Here is a 24,693-nt window from a genome sequence, read left to right as displayed (position 1 = left end):
GGTTTCCGGCCCTCTGATTTCGTCACCGTGATATGAACTATTTAGGTTATAGGCTTCGTCGATTAAAACATCCCGTAAGAATTAAACTAATTAGATATCATCAGAAAAAATAATATTAACACTCTAAAAATTGATGCAGACACTTTAAAAGACAAATGAAAGTGGCTTTGAAATTATACTAATTTTAGAGTGACTGCATTAATTTTTAGAGTGTTAATATTATTTTCTCATCATTATCCCTTAATCAATCATATAATTGGACGTTTAATATACTTTTTAAAAGTAAGTACGCCAATTTGTAGCACACTCGTTTTAGCCTTTTACGTTGACCGCCCAAACGATCCATACCCTCCAATCGCACTCGGCACTCCTAAGGCCAGTAGGCCACAAGCAAAAGCCCAAGGCACAACAAACGCATGGGAGTAGAAAAATCATCGAGATGCATTAAGTTCCCTTTCATCAAAAAAGAGGAAAAAAAGGAAAAAAGAAAATCATCGAGAGGGAGACGAAGAGACGGGGTTCAAGGCGTGGAGAAGGATTCAGGTAGAGCAATGAACCACTAGTAGTCTCCATTATTGTAGTATCCGATCTAACGTTTCAAAACCCAACTGGTTCTCATAATGCCTATTCGTTTTCCACCGTTTTTGCAGGGAAATCTAAAGATTTTAACATTTTTCTGTCTAAGTGTTTGTGGGTTTGTCTAGCAGAAGTGATTACCAAACTTGAGTGTCCTATTTGATAGTGATAGCTAGTATGGAAGTTGGGAAAGCTAGGGAGCAGAAGCTAGTTAGTGGCGATGAAGTTGTAGTTTCCATTTCGGGTATAGAAGAATCTAGATCAGTGGGGTCACACCCTGCCGGTTCGACAGAGCTTCAGAGTCTTAAAACTAGAGTCCCAATCTCTGAACCCAAAAGCTCTTCTTCTTCTCCGGAGAGAACCCACTTCAGTACACCCCCGAACAGGCCTCCAAAGACCCCAGAGGAGGCTGTTACTAGGAGAAGGACGCTTACTCGATCTGCTTACTCCAAGCCCAAATCAAGATTTGCGGAGCCCCATTCTTCTTATTCAGATGAGTCACATTTAGTGGAAGAGAGTAGCCATTTGGTGCATTCAGGCTCACCTTATAGGAATTCGCCGCACATGGCATCACCCACCAGCAAAACCAATGTAAGGACGGCCCCAGTGACTCCGAAAACGCCGCTCATGGCTTCACCGGGAGAAGAGGAGGAGGAAGACGACGAAGATGTCTACAAGACTGAAAACGTCAGGGTCGGTGACAAATCGGGTAACAAAATGAAGGTTATGGCTATAATTGAGTGGATTGTGTTTGTGTGCATAATGAGTGTTTTAGTTGCTAGCTTAACTGTTGAGAAATTGCAGAAACATACCATTTGGAGTTTGGAAATTTGGAAATGGTGTGTGCTGGTGTTGGTAATATTTTGTGGTGGATTGATTACTAAATGGTTTATGAATGTCCTTGTTTTCTTGATTGAGAGGAACTTTCTGCTTAAGAAGAAGGTTCTGTACTTTGTTTATGGTTTGAAAAAATCCGTTCGGGTTTTCATTTGGTTGTGTTTGATTCTTCTGGCTTGGGGTCTGCTGATAAGCCGAGGTGTAAGGCGACCAAGGAAGACTACCAGGATCTTGAATTACATCACAAGGGCTCTTGCGTCCACTCTAATTGGAGCAGGAATGTGGATGATGAAAACTCTATTTGTCAAGATATTAGCGTCTTCTTTTCACGTCAATAGATTCTTCGATAGGATCCAAGAGTCTATATTTCATCAGTTTGTTCTTCAGACCCTTTCTGGACCTCCAATTGCATCAATGGAGTATGAAGCAAGGCTTAGCAATGGTAGGAATAGCGGTGAATTGACTTTCAAGAATCTGAAGAAAGGAAAACAAGTGGACAAAGAAGAGGTGATTGACGTAGAGAAGCTTCATAAGATGAAACAAGAGAAGATTTCTGCTTGGACTATGAAAGGGTTGATTCAAGTGATTCAGGGTTCAGGGCTGCATACTATTTCCAATGCACTTGACGAGAGTGTTGATGATGGGGGTGTTGAGCAAAAAGATAAGGAGATTACTAGTGAGTGGGAAGCAAAAGCTGCTGCTTATCGAATATTCAAAAATGTAGCGCGGCATGGTCACAAGTGCGATTATCGCCTCTTGAAATTTTGTATGTGTTTATTAGCTTTGCTTTTCCTGACTTTCTCATTCTTTTCATTGCTATACTTCTAGGTATATTGAAGAGGAGGACCTGTTGCGCTTCATGAAAAAGGAGGACGTAGATAATGTATTCCCAATGTTTGAGGGTGCGACAGAAACTGGAAAAATTAGGAAATCATCTTTAAGGAAGTTGGTGGTAAGATATTTTTTGTTTTGTTTTGTTAGTTTTGTATATAGGCAGTGGCGGAGCTATGTTGGCGCCCGGGGTGGCCCCGGACCCCCTCCGAGCCCCCGAGTTTTAAATTTTTTATTTTGTATATACTTGATTTTGAATATTATTGATACTATTCGTGTATAGCTGATTTTGAATATTATTGATAATCTTAATAATTTTGGTTTGATTTGATAAAAAAACGGTTATTTTACATTCTCATATCTCCATTTTTTTCATAAATAAAAAATAATCACATGACTGTTGATGTTGCCTAAAGAAAAAAGCAAAATGATTGGTATATTTTAGCTGCATTAGGCTAAAATTATTTTAATATACAAATGTAATGTATTGAAAAACAAAAACTTTATGATATAATAAGTATACGTTTCGATTAAAAATATATGCCTAGTATCCGGACCCTCCCGGGTCAAAATTCTGGCTCCGCCAATGTGTATAGGTTCCATTGCAAATTCTTGTTATTGTTCCACTTTTCTCCATAATTCTGTTGGTGAACTTGGGCTTTCCAGTACAGTTAGTTTATTTTTCTTTCCTCTCATCAATATTCATAGTATCCTCAATACAACTGTTTTTTTTTTTGATCGGCATCCTCAATACAACTATTGTTTGGACTTGTTTGCTACTGCATGATTCACTAGAATGATTACAAAGCTGTGTAAGACTTGAACATTGCCATGAAATACATTTCACAATAGTGTTCTAAGATTGTTTTAGGAAGGTATTGTACTTGCTTGGAAGTTTAGTCATAAAACCTATCCTTCACAAAGAGTTTGGATTTAACGAGGGGTAAATGCTGCTGCTTCTTTTTTTCCTCTCAAGAAACATCAATTTCTGTGTATCCACCTCATATTAATGTGTAAAAGACTGTTGTAGGCAGGAATTTTGTTTGTCTTTTATACTGAACCAGTATTTGTCTGCAGGTGAATGTCTACAATGAACGCAAATCACTGGCACATTCTCTAAATGACACTAAAACAGCCATCGAGGAGCTTAACCGAATTTTATCAGGACTTGTACTTGTAGTGATATTTATTGTGTGGTATATTTTGATGGGATTTGCAACAACCCAAGTGCTCGTCTTCATTTCCTCTCAGCTTTTACTTGTGGCCTTTATATTTGGCAACACCTGTAAGACTGTGTTTGAAGCCATCATCTTTGTATTTGTGATGCACCCCTTTGATGTGGGTGATCGTTGTGTCATTGATGGGGTACAGGTAACTCACTCAGCCTACAATACTTGCAGCTTTAGAGTACTTAATGTTTGTTTGATTCATTTATCCTAACATACTGACATTTGCAGCTGGTTGTGGAAGAGATGAACATTTTGACGACAATCTTCTTGAGATACGACAATGAAAAGATTTCCTATCCAAATTCAGTTCTGGCTACAAAACCGATAAGTAATTTTTATAGAAGCCCAGAGATGAGTGATTCGGTGGAGTTTGCTATTGGTTTGTCAACTTCAGCTGAGAGTATTGTAGCTCTTAAAGCTAAAATAAAAGCGTATGTTAACTCATTCGTTCGCTTCCATGTGTATTCTACTGCAACCATCAACCATGACAAACTAAACATAACAACTAAGATAGATGAATATACTACTCTCATTTTGGCTCTTTTAGCTGTCGAAGTATGCTAGTACGAGACATTAGTTCAGAGGCAGGTTGAACTTAGCGCTAGAAAGCTAGATATCTACTTCGTCTGGGTATTGAGTGGAATATTTGATGTCTGTAGTCTGGCAGTGTATGCAGACGTCCAGATATATCCTGTTAGTTGACCACTTCTCATATTGGTTTCCATGTAGACATAGCACTCATGATTGCAAAGCTCATCTTCCTGTCATTCTGAACATTTAATCCTGAAGTTCTTAATACGTAGTTGTGAGGTCTGTCATCTGACTCATCTCCTTGTTTTAGCTTCCATATTATGTCGAGAGTGTTTTTCGTTTGTTAGTACAAGTTTGACAATTAAAGATCGGAGTCTATTGTTTATAGACTTCGATGATGTTACACTTTTACTTAAACCTGCTCGGCTCCTATTTTTCAAATGTTACCAGTAAGTTGAGGAAAAGAAATTAAATTTTGCATATTGATGTCGAGCGGTTGACGTTTTCAATTTCTTCTTGTGATATTGTTTTTTCTAGTAGAAGGTATTGAAAAAACGGGTTTTTGGCTGCTTTCAGGTACTTAGAGAGCAAGCCTCAACATTGGCGTCCCAACCACAGCGTGCAAGTTAAGGATATTGAGGAGATGAACAAGATGAAAATGGCTCTCTTTGTTAATCATACCATGAACTTCCAAAACTATCCAGAGAAGAGCAGCAGGAGAACTGAGTTAATGTTTGAGCTAAAGAAAATATTTGAGGAGCTTGATATCAAATATAATCTTCTCCCGCAAGAAGTTCACCTCATAAATACAGGGTCTGCAGCCCCAGCATTTACAAATGCTTCGCGGTGATGATCAGTTTGCTAGCTTGATAAAGTCCTACTTATGACAAGTATGTGCCTTGATACTTCATATGTGCTTGCGTTTTGCCTGTATCATGAATTAAAATTTTGAAATAGGTAATTGTCAGATGTATATGTGGCTCTATCTCCCCCTTCTGTAATGTGCAGAAGTGTAATCGGTGCCTTCCTACTAATTTGTGTCAACAGCAGCTGTAGCTATTTTTTCAGCTTGTCTTTCTGACAAACCCTGTGTGAGTTACAACCAATATTTGGAAATGAACTCCTAGAGCATGATTGGAATTAGACACTTCAAATAACTTAGTGTTGTGAATAACTTATTTTTTGCTTGTGGGGGAGAGAAAACACCGGAAGCTTGTTGGTCGAGGCATTTTCTCAAAATCAGTGATTCAGCATTTTAGAACAGCTCAGGCTCCATTTCATATTAGGGTAATCAATTTTTTACAAAATTATTAAGCTCTCATTAGATGCAATCCATAGACTTTCACTGCAGTCTGTCATATTCTGTTATTGAGTATGTTTTCACCTAAAAATGTTCTTTTCGCACCTAATAAAAACTAGATTTTGCAGTCAAGGGAATCCAATCTGCTAGTTCTTTCTTGGATTCACTAGCTATCCTATCCAAGCTTGTCTTGCTTTTGAAAGTGACACGTTTAATGAAGCCGGAGAATGTTTGCCTTTCTTTTCCCCAGGTCTTTACTGAGTGAAGATGGTAAAGGATCTTGTACTGGATCTGCATTCTTTTATTGTTTGTTTTTCTCCTTTTTTCGTCGCAATAGGATGTTGTTGAACCGCTGCAACTTCGGCATCAAAGATTAGTTTACAGTACTTTTTATGTTTGTCTGACAACAGGTTCCATGTGGGAACTGGAACAATAGTTCGCTGTAAGCAAGTTATGTCTGTTATTTTCTGGAGGAAGATATCTTGAGATGGAGTCTTGCGTGGAAATCAGCAAAGCCATGGTGGTGCAATTAACTAAGAGTTTGACATCTGCAACCAAACTTTGCTCTTCAATCTGTTATGCAACTGTATTGGATCGATGGAGCTAGTGTGCTGTACAAAAACTGAGTTTTGTTGATCAGAAAACATCTGAGATGTGACATGTTAATGTGGTTTCTTAACAACGATGTTCTTTTTGCCTTTCGAATAGATGCTAGATTGGGGTGGTGAGCTCGTTTGATTGGTTTTCTGTATGTTCATATTGTTGTTATTTTTCTTTTAATTTTGGTGGTTGCAAGATTTGAAGAGCAAAATAGAATCAACGAGCTCCAGCTTGATGTTCATTGTCTGTATCTTTTACTGGCTGTGTGCTTTGCAATGACAGTGGCGGTGATTGTGGTAGCGGTGATGTGGGTTGCGGGTTAGGGTGGTTTCAGGTGTGCCAAGGGTGGTGGTGGTGGAGGAGAGGGGTAGTGGTGATGAAAAATGGTGATGGCGTTGGTAAATTCTGGCTTGTCTAGCTAGATTTGGAATGGAGTATAATCAACTCATTTTTCATTGATTATACTGTAGTTTCCATCGTATACGATATGGAATGGAGTATTTTTTTTTTTTTTTGGTCCAAAGTAAATGAACCAGGGACTCCGCACACCTAGGAATAGCAATCTCATCTGAACCCAAGAGTATGACATCCGTAGAATGCCCAATAGCATAGTACTTAGCAGCATATACTCTAACAACAGCAGCAGATGATTCACCAATCGTTGATCTAGCTAGAAATCCAAAGCGATTTGATCGGGATTGTTTTTAGTAGTAATTGATTTTCCAACCACGGGTTTGGTTTTGATTTGAAACCCGAACTGTAACCGTACTCTAAACTGAACCGCAATATACTGCATTTATATAGTACCCTAACATATGGAGTACATATAAGTTTCATGGTAGTACTCCCCCCGTTCCTAAATAAATGTTCGGCGCGCAAAACTAGGCCTTCAAAAAGATGCATTTAATTTTTTTTCTTCAAATCAATAGATAGCAATGAGTTCTATTAGATTATGGCAAAAATTTAATTTTTTATTTAATAAAAAATATGAATGTTTAGTAAAGCTTAATTTTGCGCGCCGAACACTTATTTAGGAACGGAGGGAGTATTAATTTTGGAAGATGGATTCACTCTCTTATCTAGACTTCAAGATTATGAACTCTATGGTTACTAATTTTATGTTGACAAATTACTTTCCAAAAATTCTACTAATGTGTTGACTGTGTTGTGAGTTACTAAGTTCCGTAGGAGTAATGTTCTTGCCTGATTGTGAGGGATTTGGTATATTAGTTCATGTTTTTAGGCTGCTTGAATTCAATGGTTGGTTTGCTGATCAAATAGGTTGACAACCGTCTTTGGGAAAAAATCGAACTGAATTGGTCCCCGACGCTTCGGCTTCAATTATAAATTTGAGTTTTGGTTTTACCAAAACCGCTGGCCTTAAGCTAAAGCTTGTGTTGCAGCAGCATCAAGTCTCTAAATTTTTTTGAATTTCAAAGGCTCCTCCTATTTATCTTACCCTTGCAATAATCCAAAAAAAGAGCCTCATTTTTTATGTTCACTTAAAAGTCAGGGCCGACTATGCCAAAACCCAATCTGAACCGATCCGTACCCATAAATATAAAATGGGATTAACTTGTATCACTTGCCTTTCGGATCGTCTCATTTAGAGAAAGAATTGTGCTTTCTTTATCGCACACTAAATTGAGTGTTCATATTAATACTATCCCATCCACATGTAAAGTCTTTGTTTAATTGTTTCAAACTTAGAAAAGGAAGGAGAGAGAAAGAAAGAAAATAATTACAGAGAAAAGAAGAAAAAAAGATGTACGTTGTTTTGTTATTTTCTTCTCTCTTCCACGAAAAAGATTTTTCTAAGAAAAAAAAAATTCTTTCTTTTCTCTTCCATTCCTTGAGTTCCAAACAAAATGTTAAAATCCCATCTCACTCACCCAATCCTTCGGAAAATGAAAAGCTGCCATTACAAGGCACTTTCCCACTTTCCAGACATAAATGTAGGATGTGGTAATTCCATTGGGATAAACCCTTATCCAACATATCCATTAGCAAGTGGAGAAATTGCCACGTAGGCCCAAAACAATCCTTTATCCCAATTTTCCACCTCTCACCACAACCTCTCCCTTCACTCTCTATCCTAATCCACTCTTCCCATATCAACTTCCTCACATTGAGAACTACCCAAAGTTCCCCCAAAAGCATTTCACTTGTCAAGAAAGAGAGAGAAGAATAACAAATGGCCTCTACTTTGGCAGTTATGGCAGCCATGCCGTTAACTTCAGCCACCCAGAAGAGGTTTCCGGCCTCCGGTGCCGCCTTCAACCCATTGCAGGTCAGGCCCTCCAAGGCCGCATCGGCAGTGGTGGCATCGAAAACCACCGGAAAGTTTGTAGTCAAGGCCTCACTGAGAGAGAAAGCGGTAACGGGATTGACAGCGGCGGCATTGACGGCCTCCATGATGATGCCAGAGGTGGCAGAGGCGGCTGTCTCACCTTCCCTCAAGAACTTCTTGCTCAGCATCGGAGCCGGTGGCATCGTGCTCGTCGTGCTTATTGGTGCTGTGGTAGGAGTTTCCAACTTTGACCCTGTTAAGAGAACCTGAGAGAAACACTTTGTAATCGTGCTTTGGCATTCTTTTCTTGCTATATGTATCTCTCTCATGTGTGCTGTAATGATCTGTACTAAAAATTTTATGAATATGTAATGGATGACTCCATTGGCTTTTGATTCTACCAAAACCATGCAAATCTCATAATCTATAAAAAAAAACGTAAGAGGTCAGGAGTTCAACTCTTCATCAAAAGTTCTGCTCTAGCTATACTAACTTCGATAAAAAAGGAATACATACTTCTACTATAGAGACAGAATTTCCGCTCAATACATTGAAATCGCATAACTACATCAGGTATAATTGAAGTGGAAAACTTGAATCAAGAATTAACATGTAACCAGACCTCGTTCTTGGCATGCACAAATACTGGTTTGCCAAGTTTTGTTCATAGTATCACTCACTGCAATTTGAATGTCTGTTTCTCATACCTAGAATCGTATCAATCATCTTAACCACTAAAGGTACTAAGCCACTGAATTTTGATTCAGATAACAATTAATTCAGCGATAATGAACCTTAGCAATCAAATCAAGCATGCGTTTGCTCTCCGCAGAATAATTCACCTTCTCTGCCTTAACCACTGTAATCTTCACCCTCTGTTCATCACCATACAATTCCTCTTTGATTTTAAGCCTAAAAAGATATTCTGCAAAGAGGCTTCCACGGATGATTTCTGCGAACTTAACATCATCCTCCTCTTCATATTTCAAAAAGTACAAATCCTTAGCCGGACAACCCAAAATCTCTTCGCTAGATTCCTGGAAAGCTGTTACCCATGTCAACCCAGTGTTGTCCTGAACCTGAGCTTGAAGAAGGTACCTGTAATCGCACTCCTCGATTTCTTGATTACACCAGTCGCATTGCCACCTTGAATTTCCGAACCTAGTCACTTTCCTATTACACTGCCTATCTCCAATCATCAATGGACAAGCTGTGTAGCAAAATGTATCCGTTTTGATGGAAGATATGGTTGCTTTCACGGTAATCCAGTCTGGTTTATCTGATCTACCCAACCCTTCATCCTTAATTTGGGACACAGTTTTACGTATCTCATTCTTTGGGCCTCCTGGAATGATGTCTCTAGAGATGGATTGAGATGTGGTGTTTTTCCCGCCTTGACCAAACCAAATCCTCAAGCTTTGAGCCTCTGAGGAATCCAGGTTGATGAAGAGCTGGGTAGACGAAATTGTCCCTATAGATTTCCTACTGAAGTCATTAACTTTCCCAGCTTTGACAGCTAAAACTGGGAAAAATCCAGAGTCGACCATTTCCTGCAGATTTTGACCTTCCCTATTGCAGAAATCACCCCATAGAGTCAATTCGACACTCCGCGTTGATTAGTCCTTTAGATTCAGAATTCTTCTCTGAGTTTCCATACCATTTTTTCGCATGATAGAGACTGAGGGGTTTACAGCTGTTACAATACCTATGACGTCTATGAAGGAATTATTTTCAGCAATCTCAACTTCACTGATGGATCGGAAGGAGAATTGTTGGCTTGGTATTGAACCATCTTCATCCGGGCAAAGATCGACTGTTGAAGTTGCTTCCAAAAATATCTCCCATTCGTTGAACTTCTTCTGTGCCGGTTTCAAGCTACCCTTTGATATCAAATAGACTTTTCCAACCTCAATTATTTCATAGAAGCGGTCAAGAACAGCATTGAAACAGGTGGCTCGAATTTCACCACCATCGGAATCAAGAAGGTCAAAGGAGAACACCTTCCCATCTCCACGAACATTGTGGTACAAGCAGATGCCTCCTTTCACAGTTGCTCTTGCCTTGATCGCCCACCGACGTTGATAAGGATTCAAAGCAGAAATTGGTAATATGCGTGCTGGTGCCTCATTCTTCATGATTGCCCTGCCGTCGCCGCTAAACTGGTTTGACCCGACGGAAACTCTATCCTTGGACCCATTTGGACTTCGAGGCCCTTTTGGTACGGTTTGGTCCTTTGCATCCCATTCGGGAAAAAATCCGACAATTCGGTTGTGATTATCGTTCATTTGGTTGACCGAGAGGGATGTGAAGAGGATCCCTTTGAAAGGCGACGTTTCTGATGGTTCGGCATCGTTTGTCTTTGGGCTGTTGTTGAGGGTGGTGTCGTGGTGGTGATCTGCAGGGTCTTGGATTAAGGTGAAGAAATTGGGGAAGGAGGTGGTTTCACGGTTGAGATTTGGACAAGAGGAAGCTTTCATTTTGGGTTGTTTTGTTGGAAAAGTTTTTTGATTGAAGCGTCAAACCAGGAGCTGAGAGAAGAGTGGACTCAAGAACAGACACACATATTCTGATCTTGTATTTCCATGATTCTACAAATGAGAAATACAAGGACTTAAGAACAAACACACATAACTATGTTTAAAAAAGAGTTGAACTAGTCCACATGTACAATGCACTGAAACATTAAACAGTCATACAATTACGGAATAATAAATTGGTGGAAACAAACATTCAAGATCCCAATATGAGGTACCCACATATACTTCAACCAGAAAAAGGATTCTGTCAATAGTGAAGGATGAGGTAAGTTGACTCTGATATATACAATTACCTCAAAAGAGAAAAACTTCTTTACGGAGGGTACTGTAAAGAAGTTTTACGGGAATGAATTGCGATTCATTTTCTCTGTAAAGAACTTATTCACGCCCCGCCATAAATAAGTATCTCTCGTCTCAAAATAGGGATGTAGCAGACTCTAAAAGTAGCCATCTTAGTTCTATACAGAAAACTAGAACCTGCTGCTACTCAAAGGCAACAGCAAAGGCAACAGTAACCAAGAGCTATGTGATACTTTTTTCCAATGGTGAGAAAAGCATGAGAGTCTCCGCGATGAAGAGATGAGTGAACCTTAAAGCAAAAAAGCAAGTCATTCTGAAGGAAAAAAATTGGATAGAGAAATCAACAATAGGTGCTTACAACAACACGCCATGATTTCCGAACAACCTTTACAAATTAAGGTAGAGAAAAGGCACGGCTTCTCATCCAGTGCCCCTTACCCACGGTGATTCCATTCCAGTTCTCAAAACTGTTCAGTGTACTAGTATTTAGACACAAAGGTTGAGGAATAACTCAAATTACGTCGCCATAGTTATGGATTTTCTTACAATCAAATGTAGAGAGGGAAGTGAGAGGCTCAAACCTGTGACAGAGAAACCGGTTGGAAAGTAGTCGGGAGAGAGGAGAGGGAAAATCCAGCGGTGGTGGATCAGTGGTTTGGGACGAGTCGTGGTGCGGCGTCGGTGGCGGTGGGCCGGTCGATTGGTGGGGGCTCCGATGATGGTGGGCGTATGTGGGAGCTCCGCTGGTGGTCGATCGGTGGTGGGGCGGCATAAGTGGGAGGCTCCGGTGCTGGATCGTGGAGAGAGAGAGGGAGAGTACTGAACCACTTTCCCTAATTTTTGAAGTTCTTTTCTTTTTTCTCGCGCACAAATGTGAAGCTGGGAAACACAGCATCTGCGAGAAGCAGAGGACCACCTCTTACCTTTCCATGTAAGGATCGATGTAGTGGTCGGGATCGCAGTCCCTGCCGCTAGCGAAATTGGGGGAGGAAACTAGCGGTAAAGTTTCGATGATTAGGGAAGGGGGTTTGGCGTGGTGATCGCAGCCGCTAATTGGTACAAGCAGGACACGTGCATGATCATCGTCGGAAGGCAGTCACACCCAGGCCCACGACCACGAGGTGAATGGAGTGACCTGCTTTTTGTACATTTGATTTCTTTTTAAAAAATGGGTTACAACTAAAGATGGGTTACACCTGTTGTTTTACGTAAATGACAACGTAGTGGCAAAGTAAAAGGGTACGGCTATTACCAACAAGTATTGTTTTGAATAATTTTGAAATTGGAATATTGGAAGTTTTGGGATTGTGTGGTAAATAGTATTTCGTGGCAGAAATACCTATGTGGTTTGAAAATTAGCAGGAAAGTTTGTGAAAAAGGAGTGTAAGATAATACTAACTGTGTTTTCTTAGACTTAACTTAAATTTGAAAATTTTGTTTTTATTTGAATTTTTTTTTTCCATTTGTTAGTTTTGCGATAAACTTTTGGGAGTTATTAATTCGTCTTGACAAGAGAAATTAGAAAAGTAAAATTTTGGCAATTTTATCCAAGTATTTTGATAAATAACCATTTTGCGCTAAAAAATGGTTATTTATCAAAATACTTGGGTAAAAGTAAAAAAAATTTACTTTTCCGATTCTTCTTGTCAAGACGAATCAATAACCCACAAAAAATTTGTCACAAAACTAACAAATGCGCCCTTTGTGCGTTTTTGTGGATTAAAAAAAAACTAACAAATGCGAAAAAAATTCAAATACGGACAAAAATTTCAGATTTAGAGTCCAAAAGAACGCAATTAACGGACTCGTTTCATAGTTATTTGGAATTTGGAAGGAGAGTACGTGAAAACGGGGTGTAAGAAAACCGGACGGATCCTCTACGAGAATTTCTTTTCTTCACAAGGATCGTGTAGGCTTATGTTGTGGAGCTGCCATCCCATTAATGAAGAGATTCAAATCCACATAGTTCACAGGCTCTCGTAAATCCTTCGTTTAGGAGTAAATTCAGACGACGTCCAAGCCCTTTGCTTCAGCTTCTCTACATTTGAAACGATTGATAACCACCATAAAAAGTTAATGCACCAACAAGACCACTATTTGGTCTTGGGAACCATATGATAGGCTATGATCAAATTTTTTAAACTTCAACTTATACGGATCCTTGAGACACCAATCCTTATGTCCACTAGCTGAGACACCAATCCTAATGTCCACTAGCTGCAAACGGGAGATCCATTTAAAGTCGGGGCAAAGTATTGTATGCATTGGTCCACAAGAATTGGAATTCAAACTTCCGTATGTTTTTAGGTGATAATATACATGGGACCTGCAGACCGTCAACACCACATACTCGTTCGACCATTCATCAGTCAGGCAGGAATTCCCTGAATTCAGGAGTTTAACTCCTCTTCAAAAGTTCTACTCTAGCTATTCAAACAATACTAACTTTCGCCGATAAAAAAGAAGATATGTTTCTGCTGTAGAGACAGAATTTCAGCTCAATACGTTGATATTACGTAACTACATCAGGTATAACTAAATTGAAGTGGAAAACTTGAAACAAGAATTAACATGTAACAAGACCTTGTTCTTGGCATGCACAAATACTGGTTTGCCAAGTTTGGTTCATAGTAGCACTCACTGCAATTTGAATGTTTGTTTCTCGTACCTAGAATCGTATCAATCATCTTTACAACAACTAAAGCTACTAAACCACTGAGTTTTGATTCGGACAGTTTCAGCGATAATGAACCTTAGCAATCAAATCAAGCATGTGTTTGCTCTCCGCAGAATAATTCACCTTCTCTGCCTTAACCACTGTAATCTTCACCCTCTGTTCATCACCATACAATTCCTCTTTGATTTTCAGCCTAAAAAGATATTCTGCAAAGAGGCTTCCACGGATGATTTCTGCGAACTTAACATCATCCTCCTCTTCGTATTTCAAAAAGTACAAATCCTTAGCCGGACAACCCAAAATCTCTTCACCAGATTCCTGAAAAGCTGTTACCCATGTCAACCCAGTGTTGTCCTGTACTTGAGCTTGAAGAAGGTACCTGTAATCACACTCCTCGATTTCCTGATTACACCGGTCGCATTGCCACCTTGAATTTCCTGACCTGGTCACTTTCTTATTACACTGCCTATCTCCAATCATCAATGGACAAGCCGTGTAGCAAAATGTGTCCGTTTTGATGAAAGATATGGTTGCTTTCACAGTAATCCAGTCTGGTTTATCTGATCTTCCCAGCCCTTCGTCCTTGATTTGGGACACAGTTTTACGTATCTCATTCTTAGGGCCTCCTGGAATGATGTCTCTAGAGATGGATTGAGATGTGGTGTTTTTCCCGCCTCGATCAAACCAAATCCTCAAGCTTTGAGCCTCTGAGGAATCCAGGTTGATGAAGAGCTGGGTAGACGAAATTGTCCCTATAGATTTCCCACTGAAGTCATTAACTTTCCCAGCTTTGACGGCTAAAACTGGGAAAAATCCAGAGTCGACCATTTCCTGCAGATTTTGACCTTCCCTATTGCAGAAATCACCCCATAGAGTCAATTCGACACTCCGCGTTGATTGGTCCTTTAGATTCAGAATTCTTCTCTGAGTTTCCATACCATTTTTTCGCATGATAGAGACTGAGGGGTTTACAGCTGTTACAATACCTATGACGTCTATAATGGAATTATTTTCAGCAATCTCAACTTCACTGATGGATCGGAAGGAGAATTGTTGGCTTGGTATTGAACCATCTTCATCCAGGCAAAGATCGACTGTTGAAGTTGCTTCCAAAAATATCTCCCATTCGTTTTTTAGATGGTTGAAGTTCTTCTGTGATGGTTTCAAGCTACCCTTTGATATCAAATAGACTTTTCCAACCTCGATTATTTCATAGAAGCGGTCAAGAACAGCATTGAAACAGGTGGCTCGAATTTCACCACCATCAGAATCAAGAAGGTCAAAGGAGAACACCTTCCCATCTCCACGGGCATTGTTATACCTGCGGATGTCTCCTTTTGCAGTCACTCTTGCCTTAATCGCCCACCGACCTTGATAAGGATTCAAAGCAGAAATTGGTATTATGCGTGCTGGTGCCTCATTCTTCATGATTGCACCATGGATTTTGTAATTTGGAGGAGGTTGGTATGGGGGTTGAACAGTTGGAGGGAAACTCTGCATATTGTTTCCTGCATTTCGGGCACTCGTGTTCTTATTATTGGTACTATAACTATTATTGATAGCCACAGGGGGGCGCCCAAAGCTGTTATCAGGCACTCGGTTTTGAGCTCCCGGATCAGATTCTACAACCATTGTTGGATTCCCAATTGTTTCACAATCTGGTATAATAGTTTCCATGTTTAGAACTACAATAATCCTGCAATAAGAAATCAAAGAAATAAATTGCACACGGAAGTTCAACATCAGAAACACAATCTAGATTTATCACAAAAGGCAACAATCCTACTTGAATTTCATGATTCAAGAGGCAGATAATGTTTCCTAAACACTCAAGGGATTTAGGTAGTATTTCACTCTGACACTCTACGGCTTCAATCTCTTAAAAATTTGTCACTAATTGGTAAATGCTGCTTAAAATTAAGTAAAACGTATCACTGAGATATGATCTTTAGAACTGACCCACTATTTGGTTATTTTCCACATATCAAAACTCGAAAATTCCATGATGTCAAGTAATGGACTCACTGTCCTCATATTCAAAAAGCGAACTACTCGTCGTCATACCGTTGATGACATTGGTAGCTTATCATGTGAAAAATATAAGTCCTACACAAGCAGTTCCAGCACTGATTACACTTTGAATTCATCTACTGAACTTCAAATTCAGGGTCATTACTAGGGGCTCCATAGCTGACACCACCACCGATGCAAAACACACAAGCATATCACTGAACAAATTGTAATTAACTGTACATACATGGAAAATGGAACACACGTCTATACAATACAAATACCATAAACTGTAGTATTTAAGTCAGCTTCAAGTTCAACAATCAAAGGCAGCCTTCTCAACCTAACATTCCTATATATAATAACTCTGCCAAGCAAGTCACTCGGATTCATACAGAAACCATCTACCTCCGTTTATGTATGTGTTGTGTATTAGATTGGCAAACCATAAACCTTGAGTTTTTTTTTTTGGTACAACGCAAATGAGAAACTTGAGTTGTTAAGAACCCATTGCAAATCAGTTTTCCAGCAATCATGAAAATACTCATCATTTTCATACTGCTTCAGAGTTTCCTGATTTGAAAAAAATCTTGTTCGGTGGTTTCACAAAAAAGAAATTCCAAACAAATTTCCGAAAAGTGCTCCACAAAATCAATTCACAAAAAAAGAAGAAGCAACCAAGCCTTACTAATCGTCGTTAAACAATAGAACAATCCCTAGATTCTTCCCATGTCATTCTACCCTAAGTCATATAATGCACGTAATTAGGGCTGCAAACCAACGGTATGAACCGAGCTGCTCGTGGCTCGGTTCGTTAACACTCGGCTGGGCTCCATGAGTTTTAGGCTCGTTTACTAAACGAGCCGAGCTTTTGCCGAGCTCAACACTCAAAAGCTCTGCTCGTTTTATAGACACAGCTGGTTTAAAGAGCCTCGTTACAATATTAGTCAGCTCATTAAGGGCTCGGGTTGTTTACAAACAAGCCGAGCTCAAACACTATAAAGCTCTGCTCGTTTGCAACCCTACTTGATGTGCGCGTGCGTGAGCAGGAGCACGAGCACAAGCACAAAAGCATCTTTCAAAAACATTTCAAACAACTAAAATTCGCCAGAGCGAGGATTGAGATTTGAAAACGGAAGCGGGTTAAGATTCTACCAGCTAACCGAACATTGCCAAAAACTGCACAACTTTGAATACACAGACACGTTCCTACACAATCATACGCACGTCGACGTTTATAGTAAATATTTTGCATAATCAAGTAACGGACTAGAGAGAGAGAGAGAGAGAGAGAGAGAGAGAGAGAGAGGCTTTTTTACTTGCGACTCTGAACGGTGCTACATATGTAATCGATGAGCTGGATGACGGAGCCCTTGCGGACTCGCCCCGTCTTGACTCGGTCGTTGAGCTGAGTCGCGATCATCGCGTGCTGAGTCGACGCGCCGTCGGAAACAAGGAAACGGTACCGTTCCTGGCTACCGATGAGCTTGATGTCCAGTACCTGAAGCAACGGCTTCGAGTTCAGGTCTCCCGCCTTTATCGCCGGGATCGCGTTGTGCGTCAGATTCACCGGCATTTTCAACGACCTAGAGAGAGAGAGAGAAGTGGAATTGGAATGAACTCGAAATGATTGATGAATTTGAGTGGGAATTGTTCGAATGGGAAAATGAATCTGAATTTGTTTGAATCTGAGATGTATAGATGAAGGGAGTTCAGTTATTCCTTCTAGGGTTCGGGGTAAAATGGTATATATATGGATGGCGGGGGCGCGCCAAGGAGAAACCGACTCAATTGCGACACGTCAATTCTGAGGTCACTGAACCGAGGATACAATTACGGTTATACCACTCAAATTTGTTCGCGTTTGTGAATTTTGCGCCAGGCTTTTTGGGTTTTATCTTAGATATTTCAAAAAAAAATATGTGGGTACAAGTCATAAGTTTATATTTTTCCAATTCGTCTTGACGAGACGAATTAATAATTTCCAAAAGCTAGGTACAAAACTCACAAATATGAAAAAAAAAATTGAATTAGAACAAAATTCACAAAACAAGAAGTAGCTCGAAAACTCCAAAAAAGCCATCAACTGAACTTAGCTCACATCTTATCAACGTCATAGTTCATACTAGAGCAACTAAAACTCGATTTCCTGCAGAAAAAACTTTTTCTACTAAACATTAGTGTTACCCTTTGTGGAGTGAGAATATTTCCATTACATGATAGAGTGGGGTGGAGTGCAAGAATACTTGGTTGAATTCAGTATTAGTTATGGGCGCAAGGACGCCGAGGAGGTAGTCAGCGCGGCGCTGTGGTGCTGGAAAGGTGAGCTTCGACGTAAGGTAACAGAATGCTTTGCCTCAACTGCAGTGATGCACGACGTTGATGGTCAAGTGGGGGGAACTGTCATGATTTGCAAGTTTGATGGTTGAGTAGGGGAAAATGCCACGATTTGCGAGTTTTTGACACCTTACTCGCAAGTCACAACACTTGTCAATAAACGTGGGTTGGGTGACACACTAAGGCAATGCGCAAGCTTCGATATTATTCACTTACTAGCGATGCCTTGCCGTGATGTTCATGTGAGAACAATTGCAGCAATATTTGAATTATTGAAATTGAAGCTAATAATAATCCCACCAAAAAACTAAAGTCTACTTCACACACAGGAGTTCTTTCATTTTCACTACCTCGAAGAGCATAGTGAAAATAATAGACTGGCCTTTGAAACTAAATTCCACAACCCAATCAACCATCCTATGCCTGCCAAAGAAACCAAAATAATGAACACCACAGAGAAACAAACAATACGAATAGATTAAGCAAATCTTGTTACATAAACAAAGCAAAACTTCAAGCCAGCCAAAACTTTGGCAAGGGTCTCTTCTGTTATACCCAACACCGTCACTGCAAAAGACTAATACAACTCAAATTTGCAGAAAATAGAAGCATTTGAACCCAATTTGAAGGAAACTACGGCCAGCGGTCGCTAATGGCTTAAATCATGATTGGGGGTTGTTCGACCTCGGTTGCCATTGGCTGTATCGCGGGCCTGTGGACATAATCCTCTTCTTCTTTAGGAGTATGGATTGTGACAACATCAGGGAGGGGTGTTGTTGGACCCTGCTTCCCCTTGGGATCCCAATCCAGCATGATCTTCACCTTGATACCAAGTACACCCTGCATGACAAAACCAAAATCATATGGCACTTTGAATTTTGAACAAAACAAACTACAGAATTCAGCATATAAAGGGCAGCCGGAGGAACATGCAGCATTATATAGCTAATATACGGTGCACAAATCCCTCTTCAACGTAAAACACACCCATGCCAGATCTCAACATTCAGGTGTGATTTGGTAAGAAAATAAAGGTAGGCACTCATTTAGCATGACGATTCTTATGGGGAAATGATTTTCACACAAACCTTTTTACCAATGGCACTCCTCCCTTTGTATTTTTGTTGAGTGAATTTATTAAACTACCCCTCAAAGTGAAATAACCCAAGACAACTTCTAAAAACTGAAATTATTGAGCAAAGCCTAAAAAGTCATGACCAAACAAGTTTGTGCATTAATTTAATTTTCCTCAAAGCTAATTTACAACGGTTATATTTTGGCATGTCACTGTGCCCTTAAGATCAAAATTAGGACACTTCTCAACATAGTAATAATTATTCTTGTAACTGGAGCAAATTGGACACAAACCTGTCTTAAGAGAACATGTCTAACGGCTGAATCAATATACTCATTGACCGGCTGACCAGAAGAGATCATGTATCCATCCTTAAACTTCATTGACTTGGCACGTTGTGCCCTCAGCTTTCCGCTAACAATCACCTGCCAAGAAATCTATTAGATTCACATTCTAAAGCACAAAAGGGAGGCAAATGTGTTTTTTGGTAATATACCTCGCATCCCTTTGCGCCACTCTCCATAACGAATCTCAATACACCATAGCAGGCCCTAAATTAGGAATGAATCAATGATTAATCCCTAAGCTTTTATACCATAAGGATAAAACTTTTCAACATTTGGAATCCAGCATTCCAAATTTGAAACAGTGAGAGTTGTCCAAAGAATGACATTGCATATTGTTACAAATGGCCAATTAACGAAAGAAACTTCACAAACTGTTCAAAATAGGAAACAAAAAGGACAATAACCACAGATTTCAAAGGGATTATAATCAAAATAACACATGCATTAGGTAAATTTGTTCCAAGTATGTTGCAAATCCAAGCCTACACAAATGTAATAGGTTACATTGAGTAGCAAAATGGCATAGAGAAGCATGCTTGATGTGGTCATCTTCCGACACAAACAAGGTACATGAATAACCTATTTGCTTTATAGATGACAGAAGATATTACAAACTGGCAAAAAATACCGAATAAGACAGAAAAGTTTGGGCCCATGGAAAGTTTAGAGCAGATATGAACAGTGAAAAGTACTAACGAAAAAGGATCAACATACATGAGATAGTTCAGTATGTAAACCATAAAAAACACAATGGTGCAAGGGTTGTTTCTGTGGCATGTGCCCCCTTTACGTTTACAGCATGAAAACTAGAAGGTTTCATGAGAATGATGGCACAGAGGAACATAATCACTGTGGTCATCTTCCGACACAATATTGGCATTCAAAACAATCCAATCTGCTTTGTTAGATGACAGAGAAGTAGAATTTGAAATTCCACTCAATAGCAAGGGACTCGTACCAAACAAATCACAACCAGGAAAGTAATAATAATTCTTCTCCATTTTATTCTCCTATGCAAAACAAGGCATATAAAACAAGGAAAAATCATTACACCCTAGAGCGACATAAAATGGCAAAACATTGGTAACACACATCTTGCTCTTGTGCGACAGCATAACATGGGAAATCAATGCCACAAACTTTCTTATGTGGGAAGAACATCTCTGACCTTTCTGCGAGTCTCGACTCAAACTTTATTTTGAGTCCGGAAACCACCAAAACAAATTTATGCACTCCGGTCTTTTTTTAATTCTAAATTTCTAAAGCTTCTTAGTGCCCCTCAAATTTAATGCTTTTCCATCAGCGAAGATTTTACTCAAACATATACTTCAAAGTTAGATCTTTGTTTGTCCCACGGCTCAGGTTCCTACTAGATGAAGTAGTTACTCAACAAATATGTTATTTTGAGTAAAAATTGAGTACAGGGCTGGAAATGGTCTAATTAGCAAGAAGTGCACCCGTATGAAAGTTGCAAAACACACATATATACTGCATTTTTATCAGTCACAGATGCAAATCACAGATAACATCTAGCTTCAATTGATTGATCAATCTTTGATTCAATACTACCAAATCAAATATCAGTCACAAAGTGCCAATAACATCATGTAACGCAGGGAAATGTAAAAATAGATTAATTATTCAACAAATGAAATGGATCCACGTGTACCTCCTAACGGCGAGTCCACCGAGGAGCTTGTAACGGAGGGACTCAGCCTGAGCAATAGCGCAGAGTCCCCTGTTGTTCACCTTCTCGGCGTACAACTCCACGTTGCCTTCCGGAAACTTGAACCGCTTCTGCACAACCGAGGTCAGCTCCCTGATCCTCCTCCCCTTCTCACCTAATCACACCAGAAAAACACTTCAAAACACAAAACACAAAAACAGAAAATAAAATCCTAGGCTCACAGATCAATCAGCGAGTAATCACCGAGGACGTTCTGAGTGCGAGTGGCTCTGATGATGATCTCGGTCCGCATCGGAGTTACCCTGACCTCGACCCCGGAGTATCCGTCCTCCGCCAGCTCTCTCGTCAACACCTCGTTCAGCTCAGCAAAGAACACTCCATCAGCAACGAACTGTAAACAAACTCATACATGTTAGCTACATACAATTCAATACAGTAGAAGGTGACGATGGGTAAGGGCAGAAATGACCTTTCGCTTTTTGCTCATCTGAGTCGCCATGTTCAGAGAGGTGTTGAAGGTAGTGGGAGTTGCAGAGGGGTTAGATAGAAGAAGAAGTGTGGCGCTGGTTTTGGCTTGTGATTTGCAAACCCTATTGCTTTGATTAGGGTTTCCGATAGGGGGAGAGTTTATATGTGGAGAGAAATGATCGGACAGTGGGAGTGAAGGTTAAGGGGTTGGACGGTGGAGATTAGGTTTGATGTTCTTGGTGGGGTTGGGGATTGGGCCAAATTTGAGAAGGCCAAAATGATGGGCTGGGCTTGATGAAAAAATTGAAGGGCCAACTCTGAGAAGGCCAAAATGATGGTCTGGGCTTGATGAAATAATTGATGGGCTGGTCCTTCGAAGGCCTGATATACAGGAATGTATGGGCCTGGAGTAGTCTGGCAACTCAAAAGCAGATCCAGAGCATTTGGGAACAAACCCAAATCAAAATAGTCTGGCCCAAGGGTCGGTTTGTTTGCGGGTCGGTTTGCTCCTTACACAATTGAACAGGGTTCAGTTCTTGAAATCATGCTTCAAGAAGTTATGTTGAGGAGATCGATCACAACATATGATTGTAGACCATTTATGGTTACATAAATGACTTTCGATCGGGGGACTTATGTCATGTAACAGAAATGTATCACCCTCCTCTCACAATGCAAAACTTTCACTCCGATTGGGTAGGTGGGACCACAGAAATGTACAAAAGTGATTCAATAGGAGGGACATGAGAGAATGTGCTCCCCTTGAAATCTAGTACTTGACATAGATTTTAGGATAAGTCGAGGCCGCATTCGATGATTTAAAAAAATGTTTGAAATTGGCTAGTCTACCAGGTAATGGGATTAATATCCATCAAATTATTAATTTTATTAATTTTCAGCTCTAATTATTAAGCATGTACGCATCATGAGAAATTGCGCTACTCGAACTCGTTTTCAAAAAATCCTTTCATTCTTTTGATGGGTAATAACTATGAGAGAAATTTACTCACGGCGGAGTCGTGAACAAGTTTTTCGCTGATTGGTGCAATCGTAGCTATCCGTTTCCGTAATTAATGGTTGAGATTGCTTTTCAATTGTGATACCAGTCATAATTGATTTTCAATCCGGATCATCCAAAAACACTTTGAACTCGCGCGATTGGGCTCCGTAAACCCATTTCGGCAGAATGAGTTTACAAAATCTGAAGTGACAATCCTTGCTCCTACTCTGTCTAATCACTGCCCTCATCTAGTGACAGTGCTTCCTTACAGGGGGCAGGAAACCCTTTTAAGTTCTTCAATTTTTAGATGAATCATAAGAATTTCTCTCCTCTACTTATTCAATCATGGGGGTGTCCGGTGGAAAAAGATGATGTTTCTCCTTTATGAGAAGCTTAGAAGATAAAAACCTTGTCTGAAGATTTAATCAAGAATTTTAAGGTGATATTCAAAATAGGGTGTTACTAGCCAGGGAGGAGCTAAGCAGAAGTCAGAATTCTTGTGCTCAATTATCTGAGGATCCTATTTTGATGGAATATGAAAGGATGTGTTTACTATAGTACAATGATTTATGTGCTGCTGAAGAGGCTTGGTCTCGACAAAAATCAAGGATTAAATGGCTTTAGTTGGGGGATAATAATACTAGATTTTTCCATAAAAAAGTTGCAAGCCATAGGATGAGGAATAAGATTCTGTCCATATGTGATGAGAATGGTAAGCGTCTGGATGATGTTAAGGAAGTGAAGGGGGAGATCATTAGGTTGGGCACAACACGTACACTTCTAAATGGGGCTTGGGGAATTCGAACCCCAATTGCTCACTTAAGTGGCAAGTGGCACGGCACAACCCGTTTGACACTTCTAAATGGGCACGACATGGCACGGCACGATTAAAAACAACACGACACGACCAAGTAAACCGTAAACGGGTCGGCACGACACAACGCCATTTAAGTAAATGGGCCTGGCCGGCACGACATGATTGAAAACGTCACGGCACAGCACAACACGATTTAAGTAAATGGGCCGGCACGGCTCAGCACGAAGCATGATTGGCACGAAACTAAACGGACCAGCCTGGCCCAGACCGTTTGACACCTCTACTATCTCATAGGATATTCCTTGGGAAAATGACACTCAAAGACGTGTTTTAATAATTAATACCCGTCAAAGGCATTTTTAGTATTAACAACTATTCTCAGCATGTCATTGACGGGTATTAATTATCAAACACGTCCTGGACCGTCATTTTCCCATATTCCTTCTAGAACACTCTAGGATACCCTAGCCACCCCACTTCATAGGATAGTTGTGCTAGGTTTACCTTCGTACACTCGTACCCTTTTGCCGAGCACCTTTATACAATGCTACCGACCGAGTATTATGTTCAGCCCTATGCACCCTCACATTGCCATCAACCTAGGCTCGCGTCCCGTACTTGCTCGAGGTTGCTCTCTACAGACTACAATGTACCTTCACATGGTGTCTCAAGTATTCTCACATGTCTCTCTACAGACTACAATGTACCTTCACATGGTGTCTCAAGTATTCTCACATGTATCGCATGTGGTCGATCATTATTCTTCCTGTTTGGGAAGATCCCTCTTCAATCATAATTTTTTAGTACAAAAGAGTTAATTACTGTATAAAATTATTTCATAAAAAACAAAAAAAAAATTGAAAAATATAATATGACCAGTACCCATCAGACACCCAGGTACTAGCACCGACCGGTATTTGAACTGGGACAAAACTTAAGGGTTGAGGTACCGGTTTTTCAAAAATGGTACGTACCAGTCAATACCATATAGTATTCACAACTTTGCTCCAATGGTCGTTTATCATATTACAAGTTCCTTCCAGCAATTCTATAGGAAGCATAGTACTATGACACAATGATCCCTTCTTAGATAAACCTCTCTACCATTAACACTCCTCCTGGATACGGCTATTTCAAACAGTGTAAGAGCTCACAAACCTCTTACAAAATTTAAGCAGCAGGACAAACGACATTTCAAAGAGAGTGAAAAATCCAAAACACATAAGAATTCAAATTGCACAACA

The 24,693-nt window shown here is 40.0% G+C and overlaps 4 protein-coding genes and 1 pseudogene across 4 annotated transcripts; 2 read left to right on the top strand and 3 right to left on the bottom strand.

Moving 5' to 3' along the window:
• The first annotated feature begins 386 nt into the window (after positions 1–386).
• On the top strand, positions 387–6,032 carry LOC131325355 (mechanosensitive ion channel protein 10-like). Its single transcript, XM_058357566.1, has 7 exons — positions 387–543; positions 651–2,153; positions 2,242–2,365; positions 3,322–3,615; positions 3,702–3,904; positions 4,581–4,894; positions 5,715–6,032. The coding sequence occupies exons 2-6, from the start codon at positions 754–756 to the stop codon at positions 4,852–4,854; spliced, it is 2,295 nt and encodes a 764-aa protein (XP_058213549.1). The 5' UTR covers positions 387–543; positions 651–753; the 3' UTR covers positions 4,855–4,894; positions 5,715–6,032.
• A 1,779-nt stretch (positions 6,033–7,811) lies between these two features.
• Positions 7,812–8,600, top strand: LOC131325357 (uncharacterized). The gene has a single exon (XM_058357567.1). It carries the CDS (start codon positions 8,099–8,101, stop codon positions 8,462–8,464), a length of 366 nt encoding a protein of 121 aa, XP_058213550.1. The 5' UTR covers positions 7,812–8,098; the 3' UTR covers positions 8,465–8,600.
• LOC131325356 (replication protein A 70 kDa DNA-binding subunit A-like) lies at positions 8,030–11,655 on the bottom strand (annotated as a pseudogene).
• A 1,847-nt stretch (positions 11,656–13,502) lies between these two features.
• LOC131325354 (replication protein A 70 kDa DNA-binding subunit A) lies at positions 13,503–17,528 on the bottom strand. The gene is made up of 2 exons (XM_058357565.1): positions 17,038–17,528; positions 13,503–15,404 (listed from the first exon to the last, which is right to left on the bottom strand). The coding sequence occupies exons 1-2, from the start codon at positions 17,292–17,294 to the stop codon at positions 13,769–13,771; spliced, it is 1,893 nt and encodes a 630-aa protein (XP_058213548.1). The 5' UTR covers positions 17,295–17,528; the 3' UTR covers positions 13,503–13,768.
• Positions 17,529–18,512: 984 nt separating this feature from the next.
• Positions 18,513–21,828, bottom strand: LOC131325353 (small ribosomal subunit protein uS3x-like). The gene is made up of 6 exons (XM_058357564.1): positions 21,634–21,828; positions 21,408–21,555; positions 21,147–21,318; positions 19,627–19,681; positions 19,424–19,555; positions 18,513–18,895 (listed from the first exon to the last, which is right to left on the bottom strand). The coding sequence occupies exons 1-6, from the start codon at positions 21,661–21,663 to the stop codon at positions 18,713–18,715; spliced, it is 720 nt and encodes a 239-aa protein (XP_058213547.1). The 5' UTR covers positions 21,664–21,828; the 3' UTR covers positions 18,513–18,712.
• Positions 21,829–24,693: the final 2,865 nt, after the last annotated feature.

Source organism: Rhododendron vialii, chromosome 5a, assembly GCF_030253575.1.
Source record: "Rhododendron vialii isolate Sample 1 chromosome 5a, ASM3025357v1".
In the NCBI taxonomy this organism is placed as follows: Eukaryota; Viridiplantae; Streptophyta; class Magnoliopsida; order Ericales; family Ericaceae; genus Rhododendron; species Rhododendron vialii.
This window is presented reverse-complemented; position numbering and strand designations above follow the sequence as displayed.

What these genes read in the sequence shown, in the direction of transcription:
- LOC131325355 (XM_058357566.1), top strand. Translation starts at nt 754, where the DNA reads ATGGAAGTTGGGAAAGCTAGGGAGCAGAAGCTAGTTAGTGGCGATGAA. An exon ending in GTAGCGCGGCATGGTCACAA is followed by an intron (nt 2,154 to 2,241) that starts GTGCGATTATCG and finishes CTATACTTCTAG; the next exon opens with GTATATTGAAGAGGAGGACC. An exon ending in GTGTCATTGATGGGGTACAG is followed by an intron (nt 3,616 to 3,701) that starts GTAACTCACTCA and finishes TGACATTTGCAG; the next exon opens with CTGGTTGTGGAAGAGATGAA.
- LOC131325357 (XM_058357567.1), top strand. Translation starts at nt 8,099, where the DNA reads ATGGCCTCTACTTTGGCAGTTATGGCAGCCATGCCGTTAACTTCAGCC.
- LOC131325354 (XM_058357565.1), bottom strand. Translation starts at nt 17,294, where the DNA reads ATGCCGGTGAATCTGACGCACAACGCGATCCCGGCGATAAAGGCGGGA. An exon ending in AGCACCGTTCAGAGTCGCAA is followed by an intron (nt 15,405 to 17,037) that starts GTAAAAAAGCCT and finishes TTCTTATTGCAG; the next exon opens with GATTATTGTAGTTCTAAACA.
- LOC131325353 (XM_058357564.1), bottom strand. Translation starts at nt 21,663, where the DNA reads ATGGCGACTCAGATGAGCAAAAAGCGAAAG. An exon ending in GGTGGACTCGCCGTTAGGAG is followed by an intron (nt 19,682 to 21,146) that starts GTACACGTGGAT and finishes TTCCTAATTTAG; the next exon opens with GGCCTGCTATGGTGTATTGA. An exon ending in GACATGTTCTCTTAAGACAG is followed by an intron (nt 18,896 to 19,423) that starts GTTTGTGTCCAA and finishes TTTGTCATGCAG; the next exon opens with GGTGTACTTGGTATCAAGGT.